Source organism: Coturnix japonica, unplaced genomic scaffold (assembly GCF_001577835.2).
Source record: "Coturnix japonica isolate 7356 unplaced genomic scaffold, Coturnix japonica 2.1 chrUnrandom829, whole genome shotgun sequence".
Lineage (NCBI taxonomy): Eukaryota > Metazoa > Chordata > Aves > Galliformes > Phasianidae > Coturnix > Coturnix japonica.
Genome location: NW_015440186.1, coordinates 2631 through 17310, shown reverse-complemented (window position 1 = coordinate 17310; position 14680 = coordinate 2631). Strand labels below are relative to the sequence as shown.

General features: G+C 54.4%; 1 protein-coding gene across 1 annotated transcript in view; it reads right to left on the bottom strand.

The window, feature by feature from the left end:
- LOC107307736 (E3 ubiquitin-protein ligase HUWE1-like) overlaps positions 1-14680 on the bottom strand; it is a gene marked incomplete at its 3' end in the record, with an annotated part of 18937 nt that overhangs the window by 2452 nt on the left and 1805 nt on the right. The window contains exons 2-3 of the mRNA XM_015851244.2: positions 12780-12885; positions 10663-10778 (exon numbers count right to left, since the gene is read on the bottom strand). Coding sequence (XP_015706730.1) covers positions 10663-10778; positions 12780-12885 — 222 coding nt within the window. The remainder of the gene's footprint in view (positions 1-10662; positions 10779-12779; positions 12886-14680) is intronic.

The following is a 14680-nucleotide window of genomic DNA, read 5'->3' as shown; positions in this document are numbered from 1 at the left end:
CTAAGCAGGCAGGTCCCAGCTGTTTGAAGCTGGGGGGTTAATATGGGGCAGGGGGTTTATATGGGGGGATATGGGCTATATGGGGATATGGGGCTATATGGGTCTATATGGGGGCTAATGGCGGCTGGTTGACCCATTATGGGACCCCATTTGTCACCTAACAGGAGGTTCCAGCTGGTTGATGCTGGGGCTTAATATGGGGCAGGGGGTACTATATGGGGATATGGGGCTATATTGGGGGGCTTATGGGCTGGGTTGGACCCATATGGGACCCCATAAGGCCTATGGCCCCATCATGGACCCCATGAAGTCACCTAAGCAGGCCAGGATACCACTGGTTGAAAGCCTGGGGGGATATGGGGGACAATGGGGCTATGGGGGATATGGGTTGGGTATGAGACCCAACGATGTGCCCCAGACAAGTCACCTTAAGCCGGCAGGCCAGCTGAGCTTACGAAATTGGGGGAAACTGCTGCTAATAATATGGGCAGCAGGTCTATATGGGGGATATGGGGAATATGGGCGGCTGCTATGGGGAATTAATGAGGATACTATGGCGGGGGAGATGGCGCGTTGGGTCTGCCGACCCCACTATGAGAGGACCCATACAGAATCAACCTAAGCCAGGCCAGGTCCAGCTGAGTTGAAGCTGGGGAAACAGTAATATGGGCAGGGGGTCGATCTTATGGGAAATGGGGCTGTGGTTCTATAGGGGCATATGGGGTCTGGGTTGCGACCCATATGGACCCCATAAGTCACCTAAGCGGGCAGCGTCCAGCTGCGTTGAAGCTGGGGGGAATATGGGCAGGGGTCGATATGGGGCTATGGGCTGGGTTGGACCCATATGGACCCCATAAGCCCCATAAGTCCCTATGAGACCCATATGTCCCCATAAGTCACCTAAGCGGGAAGGTCCAGCTGGTTGAAGCTGGGGGTGTAAATATGGGGCAAGGGGTACAATATGGGATATATGGGGGGCTATATGGCGGGGATATGGGGCTATGCGGGCGTGGGTTGGACCCATATGGGACCCCATAAGGCGCCTATGGCCCCATATGGGACCCCATTTGTCACCTAAAGCTGGCAGGTCCAGCTGGTTGAAGCGTGGGGGGGGAATATGGGTCAGGGGGTTTATATGGGGGGATAATGGGGGGGCTATGGGGATGGGTTGGACCCATATGGAACCCCATAAGGCCCCATAAGTCCCTATGGACCCATATGTGCCCCCATAAGTCACCTAAGCAGGGCAGGTCCAGCTGGTGAAGCTGGGGGATCAATATTGGGCAGGGGGTCGATGATGGGGCTATATGGGGCTATATGGGGCTATGGGCTGGGTTGGACCCATATGGAGGCCCCATAAGGCACCTAGCAGGAAGGTTCCAGCTGCGTTGAAGCTGGGGGGATATGGGGGCACTTGGTTATATGGGGGCTATATGGCCTCTATATGGGGTCTATATGGGGTCTATATTGGGGGCCTACGGGCGCGGATTGGGGCCCATAATGTGGCCCCCATTAAGTCACCTAAGCAGAAGGTCCAACGACCTGGGTTGAAGCTGGGGGATAATATGGGGCAGGGCTCCATATGGGCATTGTGGGGTCTCTATATGGGCAATATGGGGATGGAATTGGACCCATATGGGACCCCATAAGGCCCCATAATTCCCTATGGACCCCATATGTGCCCCCATAAGTCACCTAAGCAGGCAGGTCCAGCTCGGTGAAGCTGGGGGGGATAATATGGGGCAGGGGTCGATATGGGCGGCTAATGGCGGGCTATATGGGGATATGGGCTGGTTGGAACCCATGGACCCCATTCAAGTCACCAAGCAGGAAGGTCCAGCTGCGTTGAAGTGGGGGATAATATGGCGGCAGGGGTCCATTATGGGCGGCTATATGGGCGGCATGGGAAATGGGGTTGGACCATATGTGCCCCCGATAAGTCACCCTAAGCAGGCAGTCCAGCTTTGGTTGAAGCTGGGAGGGGCATAATAATGGGGCAGCCGGGGTCCCATATGGGGGATATAGGCGGGGCTATGGTGGGATATGGGGGCTAATTATGGGGGCCTATGGCGGCTGGGTTGCGACCCATATGTCCCCCATAAGTCACCTAAGCGGGGCAGGTCCAGTGGTTGAAGCTGGGGGGCATATGGGGGCCCATTGGTTATATGGGGGCTATATGGCCCTATATGGTCTAATATTGGGGTCTATATGGGGTCTATATGGGGGCTATGGGGCTGGGTTGGACCCATATGGGACCCCATAAGTCACCTAAGCAGGCAGGTCCAGCTGGTTGAAGCTGGGGGGATAATATGGGGCAGCGGGGTCGATACTGGGGAAGGCTGGGTGGACCATATGGGACCCCATAAGGCCCCATAATGCGCCCCATGTGTGTCCCCAACCCCTAATACCCAGGTGTGTTCCCCATGGCCCCCATATGTGTCCCCATAAGGCACCTAAGCGGCGGCCAGATGGTTGAAGCTGGGGGGATTAATATGGGGCACGGGCGTCCATATGGCGCTATGGGGCTGGGGTTGGCACCCGATATGGACCCCAGAACGGCCCCATAAGTCCCTATGCGACCCATATGTGCCCCATAAGTCCCTATTATGGCCCCCATAAGTCACCTAAGCGGGCAGTCCAGCTGGTTTGAAGCTGGGGGGATAATATGGGCAGGGGGTCGAATATGGGGCTATATTGCGGGATATGGCGGGGCTGTATTGGGGGATATGGGGGCTATATGGGGGGTTATGGGTTGGGTTGACCCATATGTAGCCCCCATAAGGCACCTAAGCAGGCAGGCCCGCTGGTTAGCTGGGGGGCGGGCTAATATGGGGCAGGGAGGTCGATAGTGGGGATATTATGGGGGACTATGGGGATATGGGGGCATATGGGGATGGGTTGGACCCATATGGCCCCGCATTGAAGGCACCTAAGCGGGCAGGTCCAGCTGGTTAAGCTGGGGGGGATAATATTGGGGCAGGGGGTCTATATGGGGCTATATGGGGGCATGGGGCTATGGGATGGGTTGGACCCATTATGGGGACCCCCATAAGGCCCATAAGTCCCTATTGGAACCCATATGTGCCCCATAATCAACCTAAGCGGGGCAGGTCCCAGCTGGCTTGAGTTGGGGGGGTGTAATATGGGGGCAGGGGGTCGATATGGGGGATTATATGGGGCTATATGGGGGGAGATGAGGGCTATGGGGTCTTATATGGGGCTATGGCGGATATTGGGGTCTGATATGGGGGCTATGGGAAGATATGGGGCTATGGGCTATAGGGGATGGCAGTTGGACCCATGATTGGGAACCCATAAGTCCCCATAATGTGCCCCCATAAGTCACCTTAAGTGGGCAGGTCGCAGCTGGTTGCAAGCTGGGGAATAGGGGGATATGGGGGCTATATGGGGATATGGGGGCTATATGGGGCTATGGGGCTGGTTGGACCCATATGGGACCCCATAAGCCCCAGACACCCCAAACCCCCCTATATCCCCAATTACCATCTATGAGCTGATGGCAGCCTGTCTGGCAACCCCCACTACCCTCATATATCCCCATATATTCTGCCTATAATCCCTCTATATATCCCCCATATCTTCCCATGTTACCCATGTATGCGCTGACGGGCAGCCTGGTCCGTGGACCCAAACCCCCATACACCCCATAACCCCATATATCCCCTATATCCCCCTATATCCCCTTATATCCCCCTATAATCGCCAATTACCACGTATGCGGCCTGATGGCAGCCTGTCCGTGGACCTCCATAACCCCATAAGCCCCATCTCCCCCCATAACCCCATACATCCCATAACCCCAATCTCCCCTATATCCCCCATAACCCCATAATCCCCTATATCCCCCATACACCCCATTCACCATGTATGTGCTGACGCAGCCGTCTGTGGAACCCCCAAAACCCCATACACCCATATATCCCCTATACCCCCATTAACCCCCATGATACCCATAACCCCATATATCCCCTAAATATTCCCCATAATATCCCCCATACTATTCCCCTATATATCCCCTATACACCCCATTACCCACGTCATGCAGCTGACGGCAGCCTGTCCGTGGAACCCCCATAACCCCATTACCCCCCATAACCCATACACCCCATTTAACCCCATTTACACCCCATAACCCCATAGACCCCATGACAACCCAATAACCCCATATACCCCATTTACACCCCATAAAACCCCATATAATCCCCCTATCATCCCCATCATATCCCCATATATCCCCTATTATCCCCTATCCCCATTACCACGTATGCGCTGACGGCAGCCTGTTCCGTGGACCCCCATAACCCCATACACCCCATATATCCCCTATAATCCCCCATAACCCCATATACCCCATAACCCCATATATCCCTATATCCCCATATATCCCCCATATATCCCCATATATCCCCTGTATACACCCCATTACCACTATGCGGCTGGACGGGCAGCCTGTCCTGGACCCCATAACCCCACGTACCCCCCATAAAACCCCATACACCCCATAACCCCATACACCCCATAAACCCCATATACCCATACACCCCAGAACCCCCATATACCCCATACACCCATAACCCCATATAATCCCCTATATCCCCATATATTTCCCCATATATCCCTAGATTCCCCTGATCCCCCATTGACCACGTATCGCTACTGGCAGCCTGTCCGTGGACCCAACCATAACCCCATACACCCATAACCCCATACTACCCCATAACCGCCATTACACCCCATAACCCCATCACCCCATAACCCCATACACCCCATAAACCCCATATATCCCCTGATATATCCCAATAGTCCCCCATTACCACGTATGCGCTGACGGCAGCCTGTCCGTGGACCCTGTCATCCCGGTGGATCTGAACTTCTGGATTCCCGTTTCATCCCCTCGAGGGCAGCGAATCCCTGCAGCGGAACCTTGGGACGTGCCCGTCAACAAACTGCAGGAACTTGCAGCGTCGGCACTGTCAAAAGGAGAGCGCAGCGGCACGCCAGAACCACTGGATCTGTATAGGGGTAAAGAATATAGATATGGGATATGGATATAGCGGTAATGCGGATATAGGTAATGGGATATAGGGTATGGGATAGTAGGGTATGGGATATAAGATATAGGTCGGCCTGGGTCAAAGGATGCGCAGCGCGCGCCAGAACCACGATCTATTGGGGGAATAATAAGGTAGTATGGGGATATTAGCGGTATAGGGTATGGATATTAGGGTATGGGATTATAGGATATAGGTCGGCCTGTCAAAGGAGCGCAGGGCGCGCCAGAAACCACGTGGATCTATGGGCGGAATATGGATATAGGGATACACTAAAATATGGATATAGGGGTATGGGATATAGGGTATGGGTATAGGGATGGATATTAGGACTATGGATTATAGAGGTATGGGAATATAGGGTATGGCGGTATAGGGATGGGATATAGGGATATGGGACTATAGGGTATGGGATATAGGGTATAGATAATAGGGACCGATGGCGATATAGGTATAGGTCAGCCTGGTTCAAAGCGGAGCGGCAGGGCGGCGCCAGAACCCACTGAGATCTTATGGGGTAAAGCCATATAGGTATAGGATATGGGGATATAGGATAATTATGGGGGATATTAGGTATGGGATATAGGTATAGGTCGCGCCTGGTCAAAGGAGCGCAGGGCGCCGCCAGAACCACTGGATCTATGGGCGGTAAAGCCTTATAGGATATATGGGGATACAGGGGATAATGGGGGATATAGGGTATGGGATATTAGTTGCTATGGGCAGTATAGGTCCAGCCTGGTCAAAGAGCGCAGGGCGCGCCAGAACCACTGGATCTATGGGGAATAATATAGGATATATGGGGATATAGGTATGGGATATAGGGTATGGGATATAGGTTGGCGATATAGGATATGGGATACTAGCGTATGGGAATAGGTGTATAGGTTCGGCCTGCGCAAAGGGAGCGCAGGGCGCGCCAGAACCACTGGATCTATGGGGGAATATGGATTATAGGGAAATATAGGGTATGGGATATAGGGTATGGATAATAGGGTTATGGGTATAGGGTACTGGGAATAGGGTATGGGGTATGGGATATAGGTTTATGGGATATAGGATATAGGGTATGGATATAGGATATAGGGTATGGATTATAGGATACTAGGGTATGGGAATATAGGGTATGGGATATAGGCATATAGGTCGCCTGGTCAAAGGAGCGCAGGGCGACGCCAGAACACTGGATCTATGGGGTAATAATATAGGATATATGGGATATAGGTATGGGATACTAGGGTATGGGATATAGGTATGGATATAGGGGATATGGGGATATAGGGTATGGGATATAGGGTATAGGTCAGCCTGGTCAAAGGAGCCAGGCACGCCAGAACCACGGATTATGGGAAAAGACAAAAAATAAAGGATATATGGGGGATATAGGATATGGGGATATAGGGTATGGGATATAGGTATAGGTCGGCCTGGTCAAAGGAGCGGCAGGCGCGCCAGAACCCACTGAGATCTATGGGGTAAAGGATATAGGGTATTAGGGTAAATATGGGGATATAGGGTATGGGATATAGAGTAATGGATATCAGGATATAGCGGTCAGCCTGGTCAAAAGAGAGCGCAGGCAGACCACAAAGAACACATGAGAAGATCTATGGGGGAATATAGGATATAGGGTGTGGAATATGGGATATAGGGTATAGGGTATAGGAGGGATATAGGGTATGGGATTATAGGATTAGGTCAGCCTGGTCAAAGGAGCGCAGGCGCGCCAGGAAACATGGAATCTATATAGGGTTAAATAATAGGAATAGGGTAAAGGGGCGATATAGGATATAGATAATAGGGGGGGATATAGGATTAAAGGGGGGATATAGGATAAAGGGGGATATAGGGATAAAAGGGGCATCATAGGATAAGGGGGATATGGGATAAAGGGATGAGGACTATAGGATAAAGGATTATAGGGGGGGACATAGGGGGCATACAGCGATAAAGAGGGATATAGGATAAAGGTGGGGGATATAGGTAAAGGGGATATGGGATCAAAGGGGGGATATAGGATACTAGGGGGTATATAGGATAAAGGTGGATATTAGGAGATAGGTGGGGGTATAGGATAAAGGGGGGCATATGGATAAAGGGGGGTTATAGGATAAAAAAGGGCGGGATATAGGATAAAGGGGGATATAGGATAAAGGGGCATATACCGGATAAAGGGCGGGGATATGGATAAAGGTGGGGATATAGGATAAAGGGGATATAGGATAAAGGGGGGATATAGGATAAAGCGGTGGATATGGGATAAGGGGGGGGAGGGAATATAGGATTTTCAAAGCGGGGGGTATAGGATATAGGTTGGGAATATTAGGATAAGGGGGGATATAGGATAAAGGGCAGCAACACGACGGCATATGGGATAAAGGGGGGATATTAGGATAATGGGGCATAGGGCGATTAAAGGGGGATATAGAGGAGGTTCACAGACTTTGAATCATTTGGGCGGATTTATGGGGCCAGGTGCGTTCTGGGGACACGAAGAACATGGGATGTGGGGCCAGGAGGACATGGGGGATATGGAGGACAGGGGGGGTGATGTGGGGACACGGGGATGTGGGGCCAGGGGGGGTTACAAGGACACAAGGATATGGGATAAAGGGATACGGGGCCAAGGGTGTGGGACACAGCGGTGTCCATGGGGACGCAGGATGACTGGCACCAGAATGGGAGCGAATCGAGGCGGTTTTGGGGTCCCCCATGTAACACTGAATGGAGTTCCCTGGTACTTGGTGTGGGGTAACTCAGGCTTTGGCCTTGAGTCGCTCGATGTCGATGGTGGGAGCCCGAGATGAGCAGCTCCAGCTCCGCTCCGGGAGATGAGATGAGGCCGCTTGGGATGATCTCATAGAAAACCCTCCAGGAACGCGGCACAGCTGCTTGCGGATGGGCTCCTAAGGCGGGCAAGGGGGTCAGGACCCCCTATAGAAACCCCATAGTATCCCTATTAGACCCCAACAGACCCCCCCATGACCCCCCAATAGACCCCCCGATGGACACCCCAAAACCCACTATGACCCCATGACTCAGAGAAACCCTCCAGGAACGCAGCCAGCTTGCTTGCGGATGGCTCCTAAGGGCGGCAAGGGGCGGTCAGGGACCCCATAGATCCCCCATAGATCATGTAAGGGACCCCATGGAGCCCTATGGACACCCATAGACCCCTATGGACCCCATGATCTCGTAAAAACCCTCCAGGAACGCGGCCAGCTGCTTCACGGATGGCTCCTAAGGGAACAGGGCGTCAGGGACCCCACAGATCCCTTATAGATCCCTATAGACCCCAATGGACCCCTATAGAAACCTCATAGACCCCAATTAGAACCCCCATGGGACCCCAATAGACCCCCATGGACCCCAATAGACCCCTATGGACCCCATGATCTCGTAAGAAACCCTCCAGGAACGCGGCCAGCTGCTTCATCGGGAATGGCCTCCTAATGGGTAACCAGGGGGTCAGCGGGGACCCCATAGATCCCGTCTATAGATTCCCTATAGACCCCAATAGACCCCCATGGACCCCTATGATCTCTATGGGACCACTAATGGGACCCCATGATCTCGTAGAAAACCCTCCAGGAACGCGGCCAGCTGCTTGCGGTATGGCTCCTTAAGGGTAACAGGGGTCAGGACCCCCTAGATCCCTATAATCCCTATAGACCCCAACAGACCCCCATGGAGCCCTATAAAACCTCATTAGACGCCCAATAGACCCCCATGGACCCCTATAGAACCTCAATAGACCCCCATAGACCCCTATGACCCCACATGATCTCGTAGAAAACCCTCCAGGAACGCGAGCCCAGCTGCTTGCGGCATGGCTGCCTAAGGGGTAACAGCGGGGGTCAGGGGACCCCATAGATCCTAAATCCCTATAGACCCTATGACCCCAACAGACCACCCATGGACCCCTATAGAACACCTCATAGACCCCAATATACCCCCATGGGAGCCTATGGAGTCCCATGATCTCGTAGAAACCCTCAGGAACGCGGCCCAGCTGCTTGCGGATGGCTCGCTAAGGGGGTCAGGGGTCAGGACCCCATAATCCCTATAGCACCCCAATAGAACCCCCATGGGACCCCTATGGATCCTCTATAACCACTATGGACCCCATTATCTCGTAGAAACCTCAGGAACGCCTAGGCCAGCTGCTTACGGATGGCTCCTAATGGGTCAGGGGCGTCAGGGGGCCCTGAAACCCCATAGATCCCCATAGCACCTCAATAACCCCCATGACCCCAACAGACCCCCATGGAGCCCTATTGACCCCACCCATAGACCCCTATTGGGACCCCATGATCTCGTAGAAAAACCTCAGAACGCAGCCAGGCTGATTACGGATGGCTCCTAATGGGGTATAAGGGGTGGTCAGCGGGGGTCCTGGACCCCATAATCCCCATAACCCCCATCGGGCATCCCGTATGGACCCTCATAGACCCCATGACCCCCATAGACCCCTATGGATCCCTATGGACTCCATGGATCCCCTATGGGGACCACACCATAACCCCTTATGGATCCCTATGGGACTCCATGGACCCCTTATGGACCCCCCAATGAACCCCCCTAGGATCCCCATAGACCCCCATGGATCCCTATGGACCCTTCACAGACCCCAATAGACCCACATTACCCCGATAGACCCCTATGGATCCCTAGCGACCCCCCAAACAGACCCCTATGACCCCTAATAGATCCCTATGGGACCCCCAATCGGACCCTGTGGACCCACCATGGACCCCCCTAGATCCCCATAGGACCCCCCATTGGATCCCCTACGGACACCCATGGACCACTATTGGACCCCTAAGAAAAGCCTGCCAGCTGCTCCACAGAATGGCACCTGATGGGGACAAAGGGGACGGTCGAGGGAGTCCGGGACCCCCATAGACCCCCATATTGCCCCCCATGGACCCCTATGGACCCCCACAGACCCCCATGGACCCCCATGGATCCCTATGGACCCCAAATAGACCCCTATGATCCCTATGGACCTATAAACTCCCATAGACCTCCATTGCGACCCCTATGGACTCCCACGGACCCCTAAGAAAGCTTGCCAGCTGCTTCGCCAAATGGCACACTTGATGGGGACAAAGGGGATGGTCAGGGGCGTGCCTGACCCCCATAGACCCCATATTGCCCCCCATGACCCCTATGGACCCCCACAGACCCCCATGGACCCCTATGGATCCCTATGGATTCCCTATGGGACCCCAATAGACCCCTATGGAATCCCTATGGACTCCTATGGATCCCACCATATAGAACCCCCAATGGATCCTATGGACAACCTATAAACTCCCATAGGACCTCATGGACTCCTATGGACTCCCAGGACCTGCCATGGACCCCCATGGCATCCCTAATGGACTCCCCATGGACCCCTATGGATCCCTATGGACCCTCTGGATAGACCCCCATGAACCCCCCTAGATCCCCACAGGAACCCCCATGGACCCCATGGACCCCTATTGGACCCTTATGGACCCCCCATGAACCCCCCTACGATCCCCACAGGACCCCCCATGACCCCTGATGGACCCCTATGGACCCCCACGGACCCCCATCTCACCAGGCCATCGTCATCTGCAGACGAGGTGCCACTAGTCCTTCTTTCTCCTCCGTCACCAGCACGTTGGCTCCGTTGGGTTTCAGGTCCCGCACTTCACAGACCCCAAACTCCTGGACCTGGGGGGGGAAAACCAGAGGAAAAAGGTTTTTGGGGGGAGAAAAATGGGGGTTTTGGGGGGGAAATATGGGGGTTGGGGGGAAATATTGGGGTTTAGGGAGGAAAATAGGCCATTTAGGGGGAGAAATATTGGCGTTTTGGGGGAATATGGCGGGTTTGGGGAGAAATATGGGGGTTTAGGGGAAGAATGGGGTCTTTTGGGGGGAAATATGGGGTTTAGAGGCGAAGAAGAAATGGTGTTTTGGGAGGAAATATGGGGGTTTGGGGGGAACATATTGGGGGTTAGGGGAAGGAAATGGGTGTTTTGGGAGGAAATATGGGGTTTGGGGGGAAATATTGCGGTTGGGGGGAAATATGGGTTTGGGGGGAGGAAAGCGGGGTTTGGGGATACACCTGACCCCCACAGACACCCCATAGAACCCCCCCTTGTATCCCTAATGGGACACAACAGGGAGCCATCTATGAGGCGCTGCCCCCCAAGTTGCCGCTGACCTCTGTCTTTTTTTTCTGCTGAAGGTCAGTCGTAGACCCCCATAGAACCCCCAAATGGACCCCCACAGACCACTATGCGACACCCATGGACCCCCAAGACCCCCCTTATATCCCAGCGACCCAGAGGTAGCCATCTATTGGGGCGCTGCCCCCCCAAGTGCCACTGACCCCTCGGTGCTAAGGTCAGGTTCTAGGAACCCCCATAGACCCCCCATGGACCCCTATGGACCCCCATAGACCCCCATGACCCCTGATATCCCCAGAGCCGGGACACAGAGTGCCATCTTATGGGCGCTGCCCCCCAAAGTGCCGCTGACCTCGCGTGCTGCAAGGTCAGGTCTGGACCCCCATAGACCCCCGATGGACCCCCACAGCACTAACTATGAACCCATGACCCCCATAGACCCCCCTCATATCCCTATGGACACACAGAGCCATCTATGGGGCGCTGCCCCCCAAAGTTGCCGGCTAGACCTCCGTGCTGAAGGTCAGGACCCCCATAGACCCCCCTTATATCCCTAGGGACACACAGGAGCCATCTATGGGGCGCTGCCCCCCAAGTGCCGCTGACCTCGGTGCTGAAGGTCAGGTCTAGGACCCCCATAGACCCCCATGGACCCCTTTGGACCCCCACGACCACTATGGACTCCCCATAAGACCCCCCTTATTCCCCAGGGCGGACAACAACCGTGCCATCTATGGGGCGCTGCCCCCAACAGAGTGCCGCACTGACCTCGTGCTGAAGGTCAGGTCTAGACCCCCCATAGACCACCCATGGACCCCCTTTGGACCCCACAGACACTATGGACCCTACTGGAACCCCATAGACCCCCCTTCATATCCCTAATGGACACCAGGCGAGCCATTACTATGGGGCGCTGCCCCCCCAAGGCTCTGACCTCGGTGCTGAGGTCAGGTCTACGGGATCCCCATAGACCCCCAACAGACTTACTATGAACCCCATGGACCCCCGATAGACCCCCCTTATATCCCAGGGACACACAGAGGTGCCATCTATGGGGCGCTGCCCCCCAAGTGCGCTGACCTCGGTGCTGAAGGTCAGGTCTAGGACCCCCATAGACCCCCATGGACCCCCACAGACCACTATGGACCCCCATGGACCCCCCTTATATCCCCAGGGACACAGAGGTGCCACTATGCGGCGCTGCAAAACCCCAAGTGCCACTGACCTCGGTCTGAAAGGTCAGGTCTAGGACCCCCCATAGACCCCCATGGACCCCTTTGGACCCCCACAGGACCCCTAATGGAACCCCCACCAGACCCCCCTTATATCCCCAGGGACACCACAGAGCCATCTATGGGCGCTGCCCCCCAAAGTGCCGCTGACCTCGGTGCGGGCGGCGCCGGCCTGCTGAAGGTCAGGTCTAGGACCCCCATAGACCCCCACAGACTACTATGGACCCCCATGGACCCCCATAGACCCCCCTTATATCCCCAGGGACACAGAGGTGCCATCTATGGGGCGCTGCCCCCCAAGTGCCGCTGACCTCGGTGCTGAAGGTCAGGTCGTAGCCCAGCGTGGAGACGTCGTTCTCCAGCAGGTAGACCAGGCCCTGGTAGAAGTGATAGTCCTCGCTCTCCATGTCCGTGTACCTGCGTCAAAATGGGGGTCAGCACCCCTTATTTTGGGGGAAAACTGCACCATTTTGGGGCTTCTGATATAGTTTAGGGGGAGTTTTGATCCCTTTTTGGGTTCTGGACCCAAGATAGTTGGGTTCTCTATTGCCCCACAGTTGCGGTTCCATGCCCCACAGTTGGGTCTATGCCCCACGGTTGGCGGTTCCATGCCCCACCAGTTGGGCGTACCATGCCCCACAGATTGGTTTCTATGCCCCACAGTTGGGTTCTGTGCCCACCACAGTTGGTTCCATGACCGCCACAGTTGGTTCTATTGGCCCCACAGTTGGGTTCTATTGCCCCACAGGTTGGGTTCTGCTGCCCCCACAGTTGCGTTCTATGCCCCACAGGTTGGACTTCTATGCCCCACAGTTGGTTCCATGCCCCACAGTTGGGTTCTATAACCCCACAGTTGGGTTCCATGCCCCACAGTTGGGTTCTAGACCCACAGTTGGGGTTCTATGCCCCACCAGTTGGGTATCCATGCCCCACAGTTGGGTTCCATGCCCGCACAGTTGGAGTTTCTATGCCCCAACAGTTGGGTTCGATGCCCCACAGCTTGGTTCTATACCCCACCAGTGGTCCATCTGCCCCACAGTTTGGTTCCATGCCCCACAGTTAGGTTCCTATGCCCACAGTTGCAGGTTCCATGCCCCACAAGTTGGGTTCTATACCCCCACAGTTGGCGTTCTATCCCCATAGCTATGGGTTCTATGACCCCCAGTTGGGTTCTATGCCCCAACAGTTTGGCTCTATTACCCCACAGTTGGGTTCTATGCCCCCCAGTTGGGTTCTATGCCCCACAGTTGGGTTCTATGCCCCACAGTTGGGTTCTATACCCCACAGTTGGGTTCTATGCCCCACAGTTGGGTTCTATGCCCCACAGTTGGGTTCTATGCCCCACAGTTGGGTTCCATGCCCCACAGTTGGGTTCTATACCCCACACTTGGGTTCTATACCCCACAGTTGGGTTCTATACCCCACAGTTGGGTTCTATACCCCACACTTGGGTTCTATACCCCACGGTTGGGTTCTATACCCCACAGTTGGGTTCTATACCCCACAGTTGGGTTCTATACCCCACAGTTGGGTTCCATGCCCCACAGTTGGGTTCTATGCCCCACAGTTGGGTTCCCTGCCCCACAGTTGGGTTCTATGCCCCACAGTTGGGTTCTATACCCCACAGTTGGGTTCCATGCCCCACAGTTGGGTTCTATGCCCCACAGTTGGGTTCTATACCCCACAGTTGGGTTCTATGCCCCACAGTTGGGTTCTATACCCCACAGTTGGGTTCTATGCCCCACTGTTGGGTTCTATACCCCACAGTTGGGTTCTATGCCCCACAGTTGGGTTCCATGCCCCACAATTGGGTTCTAGATGCTATAGTTGGGTTCAGTGTTCCACTGTTGGGTTCTATACACTACAGTTGGGTTCTATGCACCATGGTTGGATTCTAGACACTATAATTGGATTCTACATCCCACAGGTGTTATAGATGGACTCTATGCCCCGAGGTTGGGTTCTAGATGCTATAATTGAGTTCTATGCCTCATGGCTGGGTTCTAGACACTACAGTTGGACTCTATGCCCCGAGGTTGGGTTCTAGATGCTACAATTGGACTCTGTGCCCCGAGGCTGAGTTCTAAACACTCTAATTGAGTTCCATGCCTTATGGGTGGGTTCTAGACACTACAGTTGGACTCTATGACCCGAGGTTGGGTTCTAGATGCTACAATTGGACTCTATGCCCTGAGACTGGGTTCTAAACACT